Source organism: Brassica napus, chromosome A4 (assembly GCF_020379485.1).
Source record: "Brassica napus cultivar Da-Ae chromosome A4, Da-Ae, whole genome shotgun sequence".
Classification (NCBI taxonomy): domain Eukaryota; kingdom Viridiplantae; phylum Streptophyta; class Magnoliopsida; order Brassicales; family Brassicaceae; genus Brassica; species Brassica napus.
The window spans coordinates 15,193,266-15,212,264 of NC_063437.1; the positions used below are offsets into that span (position 1 = coordinate 15,193,266).

The window sequence follows — 18,999 nt, forward strand, 5'->3', positions numbered from 1 at the left end:
AGATTTGAAGTCATCAAATATGAAATATACTCTTTATTTGAAGCCTCGTTCGGAAACTCGCTAAGCGTGCTTCACGTACAAACCTAGCGATTTATTGAAAACAAGGAAAAAATCGTGGAGTACGCAGAAAATAATTTTTTATACATACACATTTTATAAATATAATAAAAAAAGTTGTATAATACAAGTTTATGAAGAATACTAAAAGTCATAGATTTATAAATACATACCAATTAGATCACAAAATATAATCGTACTTCTTTTACTTCACAACCATTACAAATAGTTTAATATATTTTAACTATATTTATCTTTAAACTATCAAAACTAAAATTAAATAAATTTTACTATAATTTACGTAATATAATTTTTAATATAAAATAATACATGCAAAACATATTAATTAAGTGTAAGAAAAAATATAATTATAATTAATTGTATAATTGGGTCTTATGGTTGATTGGACTTGTGATAAATAAAGAAATAAATAAAATAACGTGGTTTTCTTCTTCGTTTGCTAATCATCCAACCCAGCCATAGAAAAAGTCTGAAATCACCACCAATTACACGTCGGGTTATCCACTTCCACGGTCCAGGCGGACACAAAATTGGACCACCGCGTAAGATCATCCATCTGCATGAACTCGCCATGCTCCATCTCCGATTCCCGTTTTCTCTCGGCCACGTAATCAGTGATGTGGCCGATTTTTAGAACAAAGTTTTTAAAGTAATGGATAATTGGATATGTAACACCACAAAAGTTGGAAATTAGTGAAATATTTTTAAATAAAAGAGATAAATTGATTTTTATTATTTTAATTTTAAACTGATCAAAGTAGATATATGTGTATTTTCTTTACGCCTTTACATCGTCTGGTGTTGTCTACGTCGTTAATCTCTCAAATGCGTCGGCCTATAAGTTTGGATCAGTCTTCCATTTGATCCATGTGGTCGTGGATGTTCGACCTTACTTAAACGAAGCTCAGGTTACCAGTGTCACCGCATCGCTTGACTTCATTTTTCTTGGGAGATCTGATGGTTGTCTCTTGCTTCCAATTTTTTATGTCTCCTCAGGAACCATCATCAGGTAGATTGATTAGTCTCTCAACTTGATCATGTTTCTTCACTTCTCTTATCATCATCATTTGCCTTGTAGGTTTTAACCAGGAGTTGTGTGATGATGAAGGGTTTTTACGTCGATGGGGATTTGTAAGGCAAGCAGTTATTAGAAAACAATTTTATCTTTTACTTTTTGTTCATATATATACTTAGAAGAAAGAAATAAAGTACTCTTTCTTTTATAATGCGCAATATAGAGGGGCATATGTTGCAGTCATGACAGATTTATCTATATCAGAATTTCATGTAATATAGCTGTCGATAACTGTGAGAGTATTATTTGTCAGTGATCATTTTAAATTTGTTTGATCATCCATCATATAGTGATACCCACATCATTCCAATGGTTTTCTTGTTTAGAATTCAACGCGATTACAGTGTTTTTCATACGCTTTACTTTCTCTACATCATGCATATCGCAATATTCCATTGCAAGGGATACATTAATTATGACCTTCTATGTTGAATTTGAATCTTCCCAACTTTTTTTGAATTGCATATCCTTATTCCTTACTTTTGCAGCGAGAATTGCGGGATATCATATATACATTCGACACAATCTTGATTTTAAAGGCCAATGAATTGATATCTCCAATGTTGGCCCATAAATCTAGTAACAAGTAAGTTCGAGAAGCTGATTTGGTTGATATATTTTGGAATTACTATATTCTAGTTAGGCTTAGTATTTGGTTGTCAAAATAGCAGGCTTAGCTAGAAAGGTTTTAGTATCTAGATTGCAGAGGAAATTACTATTCAGTATAAGATTAAATTTCCTCTGTTTACTTTGTTATTTCGAAAAAAAAATTGCAAGTTTTGTACAAACTACTAACAAAAACGAAATTTAAAAGTTTTGCAAAACACTATCATCTTAATCATTAAAGTTAGAAAGTAATAAAATTATATTTACATGATCGATTATCAAAACATTATCTTCATAGATTTTGCATCTGAAAATAAGATTAGAAACTCTTTATATAAAAAAAAATCTTTTGGAAAAAACATTTTTCACATCTAAAGAGTTAAGCCACCCAACGAGATATCCATAATCAATTAAATATGCAAAGTAACCTAGTTTGATAAATACTGATGTTGATCCAAAAATATCAGTTTACCTATATAAATTAGATAATTTCTAAAAATTCATTCAACATATAAATATCCAAATAAACGAATTCTATTTTTATTAAGATTTCTAAGGATATTATGAATATGATATAATATCTTATATATGAAAAACGTTTAATGATATTACATCAGTTTTTGTCACAAATAAAAATATACAGTTTATTATTTAGTTTAAACTATTTAATTCAAAGTTAACCATTTAAATTTATCAAAACCGTAAACATAAAATAAAATTTATTGAAACATAAACATAAATTAAAAAAAGAAATTTATAAATTATTTGTTTAATATAGAGTTTGAATTGACTGTCTCCAATTAATATATGTCCATATTACCTGCAACCTTGTAAAATTACAAAAGTTATTTCCTTTCTTTCTTCTTATTATTGTCAATTTTGGTCAGAAGTTACCATGAGTAAAATAAAAATGAAAAGTGTAAAATTCAAAACTTTTTTACCCAAAAAAAAAAGTAAAAAGAAAACCTACTGAAAACTCCGGTATGCATGACCGTATATTAACTCTTCTCTCTCCCTCCCTTCACTCGTTTCTCAGTTCTGTAATCCCTAAACCCCCAAATTCAAACAACTTTAGATTCTCTCTCTCCCTCTCTCTCTCTCTGCTTGGGGAATGCGTTCTGTGTAGTCAGCAGCTGTAACGCAAGGTTCGTGTCTCTCTCTCTCACTCACTCTTTCGTCAAGGTGGAAGCTTTTCTCCTTTTATGTTCCGTTCTTGAAACGTTGAGAGACAAAAAAATGTAACAAAACCATGTTTAATCAATCGTCTTTGATTGTTATGTTACTGTGTGCAGTGGGTGTGGACAAATGAATAACGGCGGTTCGTGGTTACCTGAAGAGGAAGAGGAGTTAAAGGGTCTGTCGGAAAACTTCTTTGATGATCTCATAACTCTGCCTCTTGAAGAGGACATGGAAACGGGCGATGATGATGAGGAAGGAGATTGGGATGCCAAGTTTGAAAACCTCGTGCCTCCTCCCTTGGATCTGCTCACCAGCTTGTCCTCTGAGTTCACTCACGCTCCACGTGCTGGACTCCTCAGGAACCCTCTGCCCACTTTGGTCAGTTTACACCCTTGAGTGTGTGAAGTGTCTTTGGTCTTTGATTTTACTTTTCTTTCTTGAGTCAGATGTTCATAGATAAGCATAGTTGCCAACTCAGCACCTGGACCTGGTGTGTATATGTAACAAGTGGTGATAAGTTACTATGGTAGTTTAGTTCATTGTCAACCTTATATGAAATCATTCTCGTGCTTGTTGGTTTTTGTATGCGCTAACCTATGGGCTCTACTGAGTTGATAAGTGATTGAAGTTCATTCTGAAGAACTCTTCTATGTTCCATTAATTGACAGAATATATATAAGATCCTTTTTTGTAAGGAGAGTACTGATCAAGATCATGTCTTCACGTTTTGGTTGAGTTGAATATGCTTTTTCTGATTATGAGTTTTTAACTTAAATGTCTGCAGAAGCAGTCGAGTTCTTCAGAAGTCTCTTCTAGCTCCCTTCCTGATGTCAAACTCTCAACTCTATTCCAGTCTTCAAGCGCACTCTCAGTTGCAGCCAATGGTTCCGTCTCGTTCCCCGTGAAAGGCACCAGAAGCAACCTCCGCAAACGCCCCACACCGCCCACATTCAGGTCCCTCAAGTCATTTGCATCAGAGATGGTTCAGCAGTTTGCTCCTGATGATCCAGACTCCGAAACTTACCTCCCTTTTGCCAAGAAGAAACGCCAGAGGAAGAACAAGGACCAGTCATCAGTCTCTGACAGTCCAGAACAGTTCAACGCAGATGGAACAATCCGCATGTGCACTCACTGCGAGACAACCAAGACACCACAGTGGAGGGAAGGTCCATGTGGGCCTAAAACGCTATGCAATGCCTGTGGAGTCCGGTTCAGGTCAGGCCGTCTTCTTCCGGAGTACCGTCCATCGTCAAGCCCGAGCTTCATCCCAAGCTTGCATTCTAATTCTCACAGGAAGATCATAGAGATGAGAAGGAAAGATCAAGACTTGCAACCGGGATGACCCCTTTACTGTTAGAGATTATATGGAGAGATGTATTCAATATAGTTTTTGAGAGGATTTCAAGTAACTTTGATTTTCAAAAGAGCTTAGATGATTTTAGGTGCATTAGGAAGTTGTTATGATCTCTCTTATTAAAACATTTTAGAATCTAATCTAAAATGATTTAGATTTTCATATTTTAACTCAACTTAAAAACTCTACTAAATCATTTTAAATTCATCATAAATCTCTTTAATTTTTTTTTGAGCAAAAAAATCTCTTTAAATTATTATTTAAAACTTTATAATATATATATATATATATATAATTGATGATTTTTTTTTTTTTTTTTTGCAATCAAGGTATCCAAACAAATTGGTAATAACTAAGTGAAAAATATGAGTTTTCAGAAAAAGTAAAACACAAACACGTAGGGATCTAGGTTGCATAGAAACTTCGTTAAAGATTTATTTCATGTTTGTGAAACGTTTTCAAATCAGAATCTTTTGAAAATGCGTGGCAAGGCATTGAAGTCACTTTTCTTAAGAAACCTCATTTTGGAAATGCGTGTTTCCATTTTAGAATGACTATTTGTCATTTGATTACTAACGATAGCTTATTTCTATTTTCTTATACTTACCATAAAATGACTACTTAGTTTAGGTTTTATTTTCGAATAATAGAATGACTGATGTAAAAACAGTCATTGAAATAAAAGTCTATATGACATGTTTATATGAAGATCCGATATTAGAACGAAGTGATCAAATTTGGACAAGTTTTACTGATTTTACAATATCCAAAAATTGACTATGATTCATGATCAGAATTTCATTGAAATAACAGGACACCATGTAAAAGAAGGGATCAACATGCACATTTAGCAGCTTCATTTAGATAACAGGACATCTAAAAGTTTGTTTTGTTGAACTCAGCCATGGTTTGTGTTTGAACCTTCGCTCCTGCAACTTCTTAATATAATAGTTTTTTGATTAAAAAAAAGGTACTAAGATGAATCATTTTCTTACAGAAAAGTGGACCATAGTTCATTATCAGAGATTTTTCATTGAGATGGACATCTAGAAATCTGTTTTGTTGAATTCAGCCATGGTTTCTGTTTGAACCTTGGCTCTTGCAACTTCTTAATAGTGGGATGATATGAATCTTCTTTTAGAAAAATGGATCATAGTGGGATGTTTCCTGCTCAGCAAATCAGATTTGTAAAAGATTTTTTTTCCCTCTCCTTTTATAAATGTCAACACTCAACAACATGCTTTACATTAGTAAATCATATTTATGTGCATCATTTACATACTTCTTTATGGAGATTGTGTATGCATATTTATGTGCATCATTTACATACTTCTTTATGGAGATTGTGTATGCATATTTATGTGCATCATTTACATACGTAAAATAATCATTTGCAGGAGGATATAATAATTAGGTAATGCAAGAGATTATTCGTTTTCAGTCGGGTAGATTTTTATACCACCTTAGGTTATAAGGGTTTGAAACACAATCCATGTTTTCTTACCCAGTTAGGAAAGAACCTGTAGTGCAGTGGAGAGTGTATATGATAAGGTTCTGATCGTAAATGAGGAAAGCATGGTGAAGTGTCTTAGGTCTTTCAGTTTAGCTTTTCTTTCTTGAGTCAGATGTCAATTGACAAGAATATTTTCCAGCTCAGCACCTGGTGTGTACTGTGTACATTTAAGAAGTGGTGATAAGTTACTATGGTAGTTTAGTGTATGTATCAGTCGTTCATTGTCAATCTGATATGAAATCATTGACAAATGAGTTGATAAGTGGTTGAAGTTCATCCTGAAGAGCTCTTCTATGTTCCACAATTCTCAGAATATATATAAGATCCTGTTTGTAAAGAGAGTACTGATCAAGATCATGTCTTCACATTTTTGGTTGCATTGAATATGTTTCTGATTATGACTTTTAACTTAATGCGTGCAGAAGCAGTCGAGTTCTTTAGAAGTCTCGTCCACCATCGATAGCTCCCTTCCTGATGTCAAAGTCTCAACACTATTCCAGTCCTCAAGCGCAGTCTCAGCCGCCAACGGTTCTGTCTCGTTCCAAACCCCAAACAGAGCTTTCCCCGTGAAAGGCACCAGAAGCAACCTCCACATTCAGATCCCTCAAGTCATTTGCATCAGAGATGGTCCAGCAGTTTGCTCCTGATCATTCAGACTCCAAAACTTAGCACCTCCCTTCTCAGAACGCCCCCAAGAAGAAACGCCAGATGAAGAACAAGAACCAAGTGTCTGACAGTCCAGACTCATTTAACGCAGATGGGACAATCCGCATGTGCACTCATTGCGAGACGACCAAGACACCACAGTGGAGATTATATGGAGAGATGTATTCAATATAGTATTTGAGGATTTGAAGTAATTTGATTTTAAAGAGCTTAGATGATTTTAGGTGAATTAGGGAGTTATGATTTTAATTAGAACTATATTTTGAGAAATTATATAAAATGACTTTAAACAATCATGAAATAACTAGACTGACTCATATAAGTTTGAAATGACTAGAATAACTTTTTGAAACATGAAAATGTACCTTTTTAAATGTGATTTCTTTAAATGCATGAACGAACTTAGATTAGCAAAATAATCTTAGCCGACAAGACTTGATTGGTAGGAGTTTGGTGAGCCTATCAAATATGATCTTATTGCATGTTTGGGATCTGATATTTACCGGAAGTAAAACTCTATGACTCCAAAGACACATTGGCTATTGTTGATATCATACAAAGGTGTTACTAAATGAGATAGGCCAGTCCAGTCGAGTGCAAAACCAAGTAGCTGCAACGTTTTCTCTTAGTGCTTTGATCAACAACAATGTCTCTGGTGCGTAGCAACCTTGATTGTTACGTACTCCGAAGTTTTTGTTCAGCCTTGTTTTAATTATATAAACAAATCTTTGTAGTGTTTCAGACCGTTTTCAGACAAAGTAATACAGTAAACAGACCAAATCATGTAGAACACCCAAAGATAAACGACCAGGAGGATCAACAAAAGCTAATTCTAACGATTAAATATGTTGATAAAATATGTTGTAGGTCTTGATTTGGTTCATAAAGATTATTTCAAAGGCGAAACAACTTGAAGAACAACACCGGTTTATACGAATAAAGGACTTGTCCAATCGCCAGGCCAAACAAGACTCCAGGCCCATATCCCATTGCCGCTGCTTTCCAGTTGAACACTTGTTCTTGCTTTGAAGGTTCCAGCTCTTGTGCCTCAGGTGTTGATGGTACCTTGTCCTGGAAGCAACTCTCTAGAAGAGGACGCCCACAGAGATTGAGATTCCCTTCAAAAGAGGATTTAGGCTGTCCTCCAAACTGTGTGCTCTGTGGTATCTGGCCCGTGAGTTTGTTATGTGAAACGTTAATGTAGGCCAAGAACGATAAGGTTGCTAGCTCCTTGGGGATATTTCCAGAGAGTTGGTTCCGAGATAGGTCTAGTGACTGGAGGCTCGTGAGATTAGCCCAAGAGGAAGGAATATGACCAGTGAAATCATTGTTGGATAGGTTGAGCACAATAAGCGACTTCAAAAGGCCTATGGATTCTGGAATCTGTCCTCCAAGTTTGTTTTCAGAGACATCTATTGATGTGTAGGCGAGAAAGATCTTTTCCAGCTCCATGTTTATTCCTTTGTTTCTCAAATACATGGAAGGGTAATAATCATACATGAAAGGATCTCCCATGTACAGTGGCTGGCTTACCTTTTGAGGTGCACTCAGCAAGGGTGTACTCCAGTTGACAAAGTAATCATGTGGTAGGCTTCCGGTGAAATTGTTACGCGATATGTCAAACATTCGCAGTTCCGGAAAGGACAGAGGATGTTGAGGGGAATAGATTGGACCATGGAACATGTTGGACCGTAGGACGATTATTTTTAGGTTCGGTAGTTCTTCCAGCCAAAATGGAAAGGTGTCGGTGATTCTATTGCCCTCCACGTTCAGATACTCTAGGCTTGTGCAATTTGTAAGAGACCTTGGAAGCTTCCCAGTTATTTGATTGTTGCTAACGTCAAGTGTTCTTGTTGTTAGGAAACCAAGTTTGTAGAATGAGTCTGGAAGTCTCCCAATGAGATTGTTGTTTCCTAGATCCACATCTTGATATAGCATTTCCGGAAAGATCAAGTAACTCTAAAGACTTGAAGCCCAAGGAAAAGAAGTTGATTGGGTCGGTTGTGTTTTGAAAAGATAGGTAGAGTTTCTTGAGGTTGGTGAATTTTGAGAGAGGCTCTAGGATTCGACCACTGAGACGGTTATTGCCAAGGTATAAAGTTTCAAGCTTAGATGATGAAGAGCAATTCATAGTTTCAAGAGAGACTGTGAGATGGTTATTGCTCAGATGAAGAGTTGACAGGAAAGGCATGGTGAGTAGAGAACAAGGGACGTTTCCAGACAAGAGATTATTGGAAAGAGATAATGAAGAGAGCCTTGATAGATTGAGTAGAGGGGAAAAAGTGCCGGTAAGCTCGTTATCTGAAAGGTCTAATTTCGTTAGACGGTTTAGGCTACTGATGGAGGATGGAATTTCACCGGGTAAGCCCATATGAGAAAGATCCAGTGACTCTAAGTTTGTGAGTTTGCCAAGTTGGGGGAGGAATGGGAACAAGTCCAAGTAGTTAAAAGAGAGATCCAGGTACCTGAGGTGGTGTAATCTGAAAAGGCTACTATTAGCATTGAGAGTTCCACTGAGACATGCACCACGCATCTTTAGTACCGTCACGACACCAGTCTCGCTGTCAAAAAACACCCCACTAAAGGACTTGACGTCATTCCTGGTCCAGGATTTTGTCAGTTTTCTTGAGCTAGGCAACTTTTTAAAATCGCATTTGAGGATTGGGAACTCGTTCTTAAAAGCCAGAAGGATCTCAATTTGGTCCGGACGAGGAAATGGTTGAGACACAAGACTGTTGACAAAGAAGCTGGAGACGAAGAGGCAACAGAGGAAACACGAGATGGAGGAAACATGGAAACACGGTTTCACCATTTGGACCGTGAATGATTGAAACTTAGAATGTATGATTTGGTTTTGTAGCCGAGACAACTTACCAATATATATAGTAAAAAGCATAACGATGATAAGAGTTAAAGTCACGTTGCTCAACTCTTAAATTGTTGAAGTTTCCACTGTGGCTCACAATCTATATTCCGAACAAGATAGATAGCTGCTTACTAGGGACAAAACACGGACTAGTTAAATTGTATGTACAAGTCAGTGGTCATCATATAAATACAAATGTGATCCCACCATTGTAGCTGGAGAAATTTGGCAACCGACTACTATTCAAAAGCAGAGTCTTCTGCATCACTGAGTCAATAAACCTATGCTAACTTTAACCTCCTGGTTTTAAATTTGGGAAAATCGCATAAAAAACCTTGAAAGTGTCACTTACTAGCACTTTAAACCTTGAAGTTTTTTCGCTAGCACTTTTAACCTTCAAAGTGACATTTTTATCATAAAAACCTCCAAACAAGAAAAATGACCGGTTGAACAGGTTAAAAACAGTTTTTTTTTTCAAAAAAATAATTATTTAATTAATAAAATAAACAAAAAAATAAATAAAAATCGAAAAATTTAACAAAAAACTCACAAATTAAAAAATGAGAAAAATAAATAAATATTTAAAAAATTAAATAAAAAATAACAAAAAATTCAAAAAATAAATAAGATCAAATTAAAATGGAGAAAAATAAAAAAATCATAAATTTAAAAAAAAAAGTGAAATTTTTTGAAACTGTTTTTTAAATTTTTATTTTTAATTTTTTAGTATTTATTTTTTATTTTATAAAATTTTAAACCCTAATTCCAAAACCTCACCCCTTAACTCTAAACCCTAAAGTTTGGATTAATTAACCCAAGGGGTATAAGTGTATATTTACCTTTTTAATGAAACTTATTTTTGTGACTTTGAGCCTTGAATACTAGTTTGAGAACAAAAACTTGGTTTGGTGTTATCTTAGTCTTTTTTTTTTATCAACACATATCTCCAATGATAATTTCCCACATTATATTTGAAAATGAAAAAAAAAACTTTTTCAATTTTCAATTTTTTTCAATTTATTATTATTTTTTCTGTATTTTAATTTGATCTTATTTATTTTTTAATTTTTAGTTATTTTTTATTTAATTTTCTAAATCTTTATTTATTTTTCTCACTTTTTTTAATTTATGAGTTTTTTGTTAAATTTTTCGATTTTATTATTTTTTTTGTTTATTTATTAATTAAATAATTATTTTTTGAAAAAAACTGTTTTTAACCTGTTCAGCAGGTCATTTTTCTTCTTTGGAGGTTTTTTATGATAAAAATGTCACTTTGAAGGTTAAAAGTGTTAGTGAAAAAACTTCAAGGTTTAAAGTGCTAGTAAGTGACACTTTCAAGGTTTTTTATGCGATTTTCCCTTTTAAATTTCAAAGTAGATGACTTTGAACGTGGATTGTTTGAGAGAAGAATATATCTTTGGACAAATTCGAATAGACCTAATATTAGAGGACCTAGATTTAACTATGCAAGTGTTACTCAAACTATCTGTAATTTGTAAAACAAAAAAAGGTACACTTGAGTCTACATATTCTGTATGAATTTTTGTAAACATTTGTAAACGAAAAATATTTAAATTTGCAGGTGTTAGCTTGTGAGGTATCTTCATCACAGCAATTTAGACTCGCGGGAAAGAAGTGTAACTATATGCTTCAGAAGAGAGATCAGCGTGCGGTTTGTATCCATAATACTTTTCCACTAGGTGTTTTGCCCACGATGCGGGCTTAAAAAGTTTCCTAAATTTTTGAAAAGTTCTTTGTATACTATACTACTTATATTGTGTTTTCCAAAAAGAATTCTTGCGATCAATTTAGTATCATCTATGCATTGTATACTCTCGAATATATAAATATATATATTTTTGAACAATTAAATATTAAAATATTTTAGTGGTATAATTTAAACTTGGGCCTTTAGTCAAAAAACAAAACTTGTTTCCAATTTATGTAAAGAATATTATTTTTTTGAATGAACAAAGATTTAAGGATGGTTATTGTTTTAAGAACCTTAACTTGTTATTTCTGAACAATTAAATATTAAAATATTTTAGTGGTTTAATTTAAACTTGGGTCTCTAGTCAAAAAAACAAAACTTGTTTCCAATTTACGTAAAGAATATTATTTTTTGTGAATCAGCAAAGATTTAAGGATGGTTATTGGCAAATAAATGTTTGAGAATAATTTTTATTTTTTTTGAGATTCTACTCCTATAATAGTTTAAGGGTTTTTGAAATATTACTAATTAATTGTTATCGATTCGAAAATTTTCAAATTTCATCAAATTTTTTTATTTATTTATGATAATAGTTTTTCATTCTATTTTAACAAAATTTACGTTATTAAAATATAATTTACCTTTTTTATTCATAAAATACAACTTTCAAAATATTTTAGCAATTAAAATAACGGATGTAAAATTTAAAATCCGCTATGTAATTTGTTATTTGAATATCACAAAAACAAATTACATAGCGGTAGAGTTTAGGTTTTTTTAACTTTAAGTTTTGAGATTATTTTTTAGTGTTTAGGGTTGGTAGAGTTTTAGCGGGATTTATGGTTAGGTTTAGGTAGGGTTTTAGGGTTAGGTTTAGGCAGGGGTTAGGGTTAGCAGGGTTTAGGGTAAGGTTAAGTAGGGTTTAGGGTTAGTAGGGTTTAGGTTAGGGAGAATTTAGGGTTGGTAGGGTTTAGGGTTAGTAAGTTTTAGGGTTAGGTAAAGTTTATGGTTATGTAGGATTTAGGGTTAGTAGGGTTTAGGTTTAGTAGGGTTTAGGGTTAGTAGGGTTTAGGGCTAGAAAGGGTTTAGGGTTAGACATGTTTTAGGGTAAGGTAGGGTTTAGGCTTAGTAGGGTTTAGGGTTAGCATGGTTTAGGGTTAAAAAAGGTTTAGGGCTAGTAGGGTTTAGGGTTAGTAGGATTTAAGGCTAGAAAGGGTTTAGGGTAGGGTAGGATTTAGGGTTAGGCAGGGTTTAGAGTTAGGTGAGGTTTAGGGTTAGAAGGGGTTTAGGGTTAGAAAGGGTTTAGGGTTAGGTAGGGTTTAGGTAGGGTTTAGGGTTCGGTAGGGTTTAGGGTTAGGTAGGGTTTAGGGTTAGAAAGGGTTTAGGGTTAGCATGGTTTAGGGTTATAAAGGGTTTAGGGTTAGTAGGGTTAATAGAATTTAAGGCTAGAAAGAGTTTAGGGTTAGGTAGGATTTAGGGTTAGGCAAGGTTTAGGGTTAGGTCAGGTTTAAGGTTAGAAGGGGTTTAGGGTTAGGTAGGGTTTAGGGTTAGGTAGGGTTTAGAATTAGGTAGGGTTTAGGGTTCGGTAGGGTTTAGGGTTAGAAATGGTTTAGGGTTAGTAGGGTTTAGGGTTAGATAGGGTTTAGGGTTAGAAAGGGTTTAGGGTTTGAAAGGGTTTAGGTTAAGTAGGGTTTAGGTTAGGTAGGGTTAGTAGGGTTTAGGGTTAGGTAGGGTTTAGGGTTAGTAGGGTTTAGGGTTAGGTAGGGTTTAGGGTAGGTGGGGTTTAGGGTTAGTAGGGTTTAGGTAGGGTTTAGGGTAGGTGGGGTTTAGGGTTAGGGTTAGGTAGGCTTTAGGGTTAGGATTTAGGTAGGGTTTTAGGGTTAAGAAGGGTTTAGGGTTAGGTAGGGTTTAGGGTTAAATAGGGTTTAGGGTTAGGTAGGGTTTAGGGTTAGGTAGGGTTTAAGTTTAGGGTTAGGTAGGTTTACAATTAGATAGGTTTAGGGTTTAGGCAGTATGAAGGGTTTAGGGTTAGGTTTATGTAGGGTTTAGGATTAGATAGGGTTAAGGTCTAGGTTTATGTAGGGTTTAGGGTTAGGTAGGATTTAGGGTTTTAGGCACTAGAAAAGGTTTAGCGTTTGGTTTAGGTTGGGTTTAAGGTTTCGTTTAGAATAATGCTTAGAATTATAGGGTTTAGGGTTTGTTTGTTTTTTTGTTTATGCATTTTGTGCTGAGTTTTTGGGATAAAATTTTATATTAATATTATTGATTTATAGTTTTTTTATTAAAACTTTATATTAATATTATTGAAAAAGTTTTTTTTTCATTTTCAAATATAATGTGGGAAATTATCATTGGAGATATGTGTTGATAAAAAAAAAAGACTAAGATAACACCAAACCAAGTTTTTGTTCTCAAACTAGTATTCAAGGCTCAAAGTCACAAAAATAAGTTTTATTAAAAAGGTAAATATACACTTATACCCCTTGGGTTAATTAATTCAAACTTTAGGGTTTAGAGTTAAGGGGTGAGGTTTTGGAATTAGGGTTTAAAATTTTATAAAATAAAAAATAAATACTAAAAAATTAAAAATAAAAATTTAAAAAACAGTTTCAAAAAATTTCACTTTTTTTTTTAAATTTATGATTTTTTTATTTTTCTCCATTTTAATTTGATCTTATTTATTTTTTAATTTTTAGTTATTTTTTATTTAATTTTCTAAATCTTTATTTATTTTTCTCACTTTTTTTTAATTTATGAGTTTTTTGTTAAATTTTTCGATTTTTATTTATTTTTTTGTTTATTTTATTAATTAAATAATTATTTTTTTGAAAAAAAACTGTTTTTAACCTGTTCAACCGGTCATTTTTCTTGTTTGGAGGTTTTTTATGATAAAAATGTCACTTTGAAGGTTAAAAGTGTTAGTGAAAAAACTTCAAGGTTTAAAGTGCTAGTAAGTGACACTTTCAAGGTTTTTTATGCGATTTTCCCTTTTAAATTTCAAAGTAGATGACTTTGAACGTGGATTGTTTGAGAGAAGAATGTATCTTTGGACAAATTCGAATAGACCTAATATTAGAGGACCTAGATTTAACTATGCAAGTGTTACTCAAACTATCTGTAATTTGTAAAACAAAAAAGGTACACTTGAGTCTACATATTCTGTATGAATTTTTGTAAACATTTGTAAACGAAAAATATTTAAATTTGCAGGTGTTAGCTTGTGAGGTATCTTCATCACAGCAATTTAGACTCGCGGGAAAGAAGTGTAACTATATGCTTCAGAAGAGAGATCAGCGTGCGGTTTGTATCCATAATACTTTTCCACTAGGTGTTTTGCCCACGATGCGGGCTTAAAAAGTTTCCTAAATTTTTGAAAAGTTCTTTGTATACTATACTACTTATATTGTGTTTTCCAAAAAGAATTCTTGCGATCAATTTAGTATCATCTATGCATTGTATACTCTCGAATATATAAATATATATATTTTTGAACAATTAAATATTAAAATATTTTAGTGGTATAATTTAAACTTGGGCCTTTAGTCAAAAAACAAAACTTGTTTCCAATTTATGTAAAGATTTTATTTTTTTGAATGAACAAAGATTTAAGGATGGTTATTGTTTTAAGAACCTTAACTTGTTATTTCTGAACAATTAAATATTAAAATATTTTAGTGGTTTAATTTAAACTTGGGTCTCTAGTCAAAAAAACAAAACTTGTTTCCAATTTACGTAAAGAATATTATTTTTTGTGAATCAGCAAAGATTTAAGGATGGTTATTGGCAAATAAATGTTTGAGAATAATTTTTATTTTTTTTGAGATTCTACTCCTATAATAGTTTAAGGGTTTTTGAAATATTACTAATTAATTGTTATCGATTCGAAAATTTTCAAATTTCATCAAATTTTTTTATTTATTTATGATAATAGTTTTTCATTCTATTTTAACAAAATTTACGTTATTAAAATATAATTTACCTTTTTTATTCATAAAATACAACTTTCAAAATATTTTAGCAATTAAAATAACGGATGTAAAATTTAAAATCCGCTATGTAATTTGTTATTTGAATATCACAAAAACAAATTACATAGCGGTAGAGTTTAGGTTTTTTTAACTTTAAGTTTTGAGATTATTTTTTAGTGTTTAGGGTTGGTAGAGTTTTAGCGGGATTTATGGTTAGGTTTAGGTAGGGTTTTAGGGTTAGGTTTAGGCAGGGTTTAGGGTTAGCAGGGTTTAGGGTAGGGTTAAGTAGGGTTTAGGGTTAGTAGGGTTTAGGTTAGGGAGAATTTAGGGTTGGTAGGGTTTAGGGTTAGTAAGTTTTAGGGTTAGGTAAAGTTTATGGTTATGTAGGATTTAGGGTTAGTAGGGTTTAGGTTTAGTAGGGTTTAGGGTTAGTAGGGTTTAGGGCTAGTAAGGGTTTAGGGTTAGACATGTTTTAGGGTAAGGTAGGGTTTAGGGTTAGTAGGGTTTAGGGTTAGCATTGTTTAGGGTTAAAAAAGGTTTAGGGCTAGTAGGGTTTAGGGTTAGTAGGATTTAAGGCTAGAAAGGGTTTAGGGTTGGGTAGGATTTAGGGTTAGGCAGGGTTTAGGGTTAGGTGAGGTTTAGGGTTAGAAGGGGTTTAGGGTTAGGTAGGGTTTAGGTAGGGTTTAGGGTTCGGTAGGGTTTAGGGTTAGGTAGGGTTTAGGGTTAGAAAGGGTTTAGGGTTAGCATGGTTTAGGGTTATAAAGGGTTTAGGGTTAGTAGGGTTAATAGAATTTAAGGCTAGAAAGGGTTTAGGGTTAGGTAGGATTTAGGGTTAGGCAAGGTTTAGGGTTAGGTCAGGTTTAAGGTTAGAAGGGGTTTAGGGTTAGGTAGGGTTTAGGGTTAGGTAGGGTTTAGAATTAGGTAGGGTTTAGGGTTCGGTAGGGTTTAGGGTTAGAAATGGTTTAGGGTTAGTAGGGTTTAGGGTTAGGTAGGGTTTAGGGTTTGAAAGGGTTTAGGTTAAGTAGGGTTTAGGTTAGGTAGGGTTAGTAGGGTTTAGGGTTAGGTAGGGTTTAGGGTTAGTAGGGTTTAGGGTTAGGTAGGGTTTAGGGTAGGTGGAGTTTAGGGTTAGTAGGGTTTAGGTAGGGTTTAAGGTAGGTGGGGTTTAGGGTTAGGGTTAGGTAGGCTTTAGGGTTAGGATTTAGGTAGGGTTTTAGGGTTAAGAAGGGTTTAGGGTTAGGTAGGGTTTAGGGTTAAATAGGGTTTAGGGTTAGGTAGGGTTTAGGGTTAGGTAGGGTTTAAGTTTAGGGTTAGGTAGGTTTACAATTAGATAGGTTTAGGGTTTAGGCAGTATGAAGGGTTTAGGGTTAGGTTTATGTAGGGTTTAGGGTTAGATAGGGTTATGGTCTAGGTTTATGTAGGGTTTAGGGTTAGGTAGGATTTAGGGTTTTAGGCACTAGAAAAGGTTTAGCGTTTGGTTTCGGTTGGGTTTAAGGTTTCGTTTAGAATAATGCTTAGGATTATAGGGTTTAGGGTTTGTTTGTTTTTTTGTTTATGCATTTTGTGCTGAGTTTTTGGGATAAAATTTTATATTAATATTATTGATTTATAGTTTTTTTATTAAAATATTAAAAAATTTAAAGTGATTTTTAATGTTCTTAAAATATGTATTTTTTTTTTAGGTTTTCTGTGACAGTAAGTTGATATCTTATACCACAAATCATAAATATTTTTATTCTTATATATTTTGTTCTTCAAGTTATTGTTACTTTTATTTCCTTTTATACATTTCTCTTAATATTTATGTATGCATCCACAATATTTTTTAAAAAGGATTTTTCATTAACTAATGTATTTATTGTAGTTTTAAATATATTATAGTTTTTGTGCACTTGATTAAATTTTTTTGGTGTTGATGGTATTTGAAGTGGTTGAGAACCTGAATGGATATTTACTTTCATAAAGTTTTTGGTGTATGTTTAAAAATAAAAATTTGTAAAAACTTTTAAATCATATGAATATAATATTCAACACACTATTGTTGACTGTTTATATACTTAAAATTTTAAAGTAGGTAATTGTAAATTTGTTGAACTCATAGATTCGTTGCTACTTTATAAATTATCACAGGATGAGGTACATATGGTAAATATTGCTTTGATGATAATATCACGTCCATGTCGTAATTTGTGTTTTTTTGTTTTATCTACTATGTATTAAGAAATAATTAACACATTCAATAATACTAAAGAGTAAAAAGCCCTTTCAATTGTTCATAGTATAAACCCAAAGTTAAACTCAAGTCTAGCCAAAGAAATAAAACTCAGAGATCCGTGTCGGTCTGTCAGAGAGTGACTTTCCACGTGGATAGCTTAGGAGAGAGACAAATATATTTTTATATATATAGATTCATTACTAAAATAAATCTTAAAATAATTCAATATTATATTTTTAATTATATAATTTAAAAAATATTTGATTAATATTTAATTATAAAATTTATGTTTTTAACGTTTTATTAAAATATATTTTTTCATATAACAATATAATATATATATATATATAAATTATATTTTTTAATTATAATTTTTAGATTTTGGATAATTCAATATTCTATTTTTAATTATATAATTAATAATTTTACTTAATTAATATTTAGTTATAAAATTTATGTTTTAAACTTTTTACTTAAAGAATTTTTCAGATAACAATACAATATATACATAAGTTATCTTTTTTTAAAATTATATTTTCAGATTTTGGATAATTCTTACTATTCTTAATATTAATCAATTATCTAATTAATCAAAATCAATTAAAATTTCGTTCTTATTTTTTAATTTTTTATACATTTTATTCATTAAGGGTTAAACTATATTAACCACTCTAACTTTCAACGTGAGAACTTCATTGCGAAAATTTACTTCGCAAATAATAGTTTAAAATTATATAATTAAAAAAATTGTTTGATTGATATTTAATTATATAATTTATGTTTTTAACGTTTTACTAAAATACTTTTTCAGATAACAATACAATATATATATATATATATATATAAATTATCTTTTTAAATTATATTTTTAGATTTTGGATAATTCAATATTCTATTTTTAATTGTAATTAATAATTTTATTTAATTAATATTTAGTTATAGAATTTATATTTTTAACTTTTTACTTAAAGACTTTTTCAGATAACAATACAATATATACAGAAGTTATCTCTTTTTTAAATTATATTTTCAGATTTTGGATAATTCTTACTATTTTTAATATAATTAATTATCTAATCAAAATCAATTAAAATTTCGTTTTTATTTTTTAATTTATTTATATATTTTATTCATTAAGGGTATAAACGATATTAACTCCTCTAACTTTCAACGTGAGAGCTTCATTATAAAAATTTACTTCGCAAATAATAGTATAGATGGTAATCAGGACGTACATATTTCAAAAATATACGATGCAGGGACCTTACTGTGCTGAAAAAGAATATATAATTTTTGTGTGTATAGTTAGTGCCCCCAACTTTTTTTGTGTATTGAAGATCAAGATTTGATGAAATGTTGACTAGGTGAACTAGATTGGATGACGAACAGAAGCAGCCATGGCGAGGGTGTGATAGGTCCATGAAACGCTAATTCATGAAGAACCAAAATATCTGGTCCTCTGGATCAGCCTTTCTTTGAGGAATCAAGAAAAGCTTAATTAGTATAACTTGTATAGCCTACTTACCTCTACGACAATGTTTTTAGCAACTTCAAAGATATATATTGCTTTGGAGTTATGTTTACGTCCTCTAATCATCTCTACTGTAATTATAACTGGGCCTACTCTTACGTCGTGCCATCAGGAATAGAACAAAAAAAGGAAAGCGATGAATATAAAACGGATGTGCATGGAAATTGTGTTACACTGTATATTCCACACAGACCACCACCACGAAACTTACCATATTGGAGTGGTCTCGTTTGTCACATC

At 32.3% G+C, this 18,999-nt stretch overlaps 1 protein-coding gene and 1 pseudogene across 3 annotated transcripts; one reads left to right on the forward strand and one right to left on the reverse strand.

Moving 5' to 3' along the window:
* The first annotated feature begins 25 nt into the window (after positions 1–25).
* On the forward strand, positions 26–4,467 carry LOC106446876 (GATA transcription factor 11). Of its 3 annotated transcripts, none has more exons than XM_048777806.1 (3): positions 26–1,739; positions 3,052–3,316; positions 3,723–4,467. In XM_048777806.1, the coding sequence occupies exons 1-3, from the start codon at positions 1,714–1,716 to the stop codon at positions 4,278–4,280; spliced, it is 849 nt and encodes a 282-aa protein (XP_048633763.1). In that variant the 5' UTR covers positions 26–1,713; the 3' UTR covers positions 4,281–4,467. The 3 variants fall into 3 exon arrangements, with proteins under 3 accessions (XP_048633763.1, XP_048633765.1, XP_048633764.1); XM_048777808.1 differs by lacking the exon at positions 26–1,739 and adding an exon at positions 2,606–2,904; XM_048777807.1 differs by lacking the exon at positions 26–1,739 and adding an exon at positions 2,796–2,941.
* Positions 4,468–7,161: 2,694 nt separating this feature from the next.
* On the reverse strand, positions 7,162–9,456 carry LOC111213412 (annotated as a pseudogene).
* Between the last annotated feature and the right edge of the window lie 9,543 nt (positions 9,457–18,999).

Bases quoted from the DNA above. Each gene is read 5' to 3' on its own strand.
- LOC106446876 (XM_048777806.1), top strand. From the start codon at position 1,714: ATGTTGGCCCATAAATCTAGTAACAA. The intron at 1,740-3,051 runs GTAAGTTCGAGA...TACTGTGTGCAG, and splicing joins GCCCATAAATCTAGTAACAA to TGGGTGTGGACAAATGAATA. The intron at 3,317-3,722 runs GTCAGTTTACAC...AAATGTCTGCAG, and splicing joins GGAACCCTCTGCCCACTTTG to AAGCAGTCGAGTTCTTCAGA.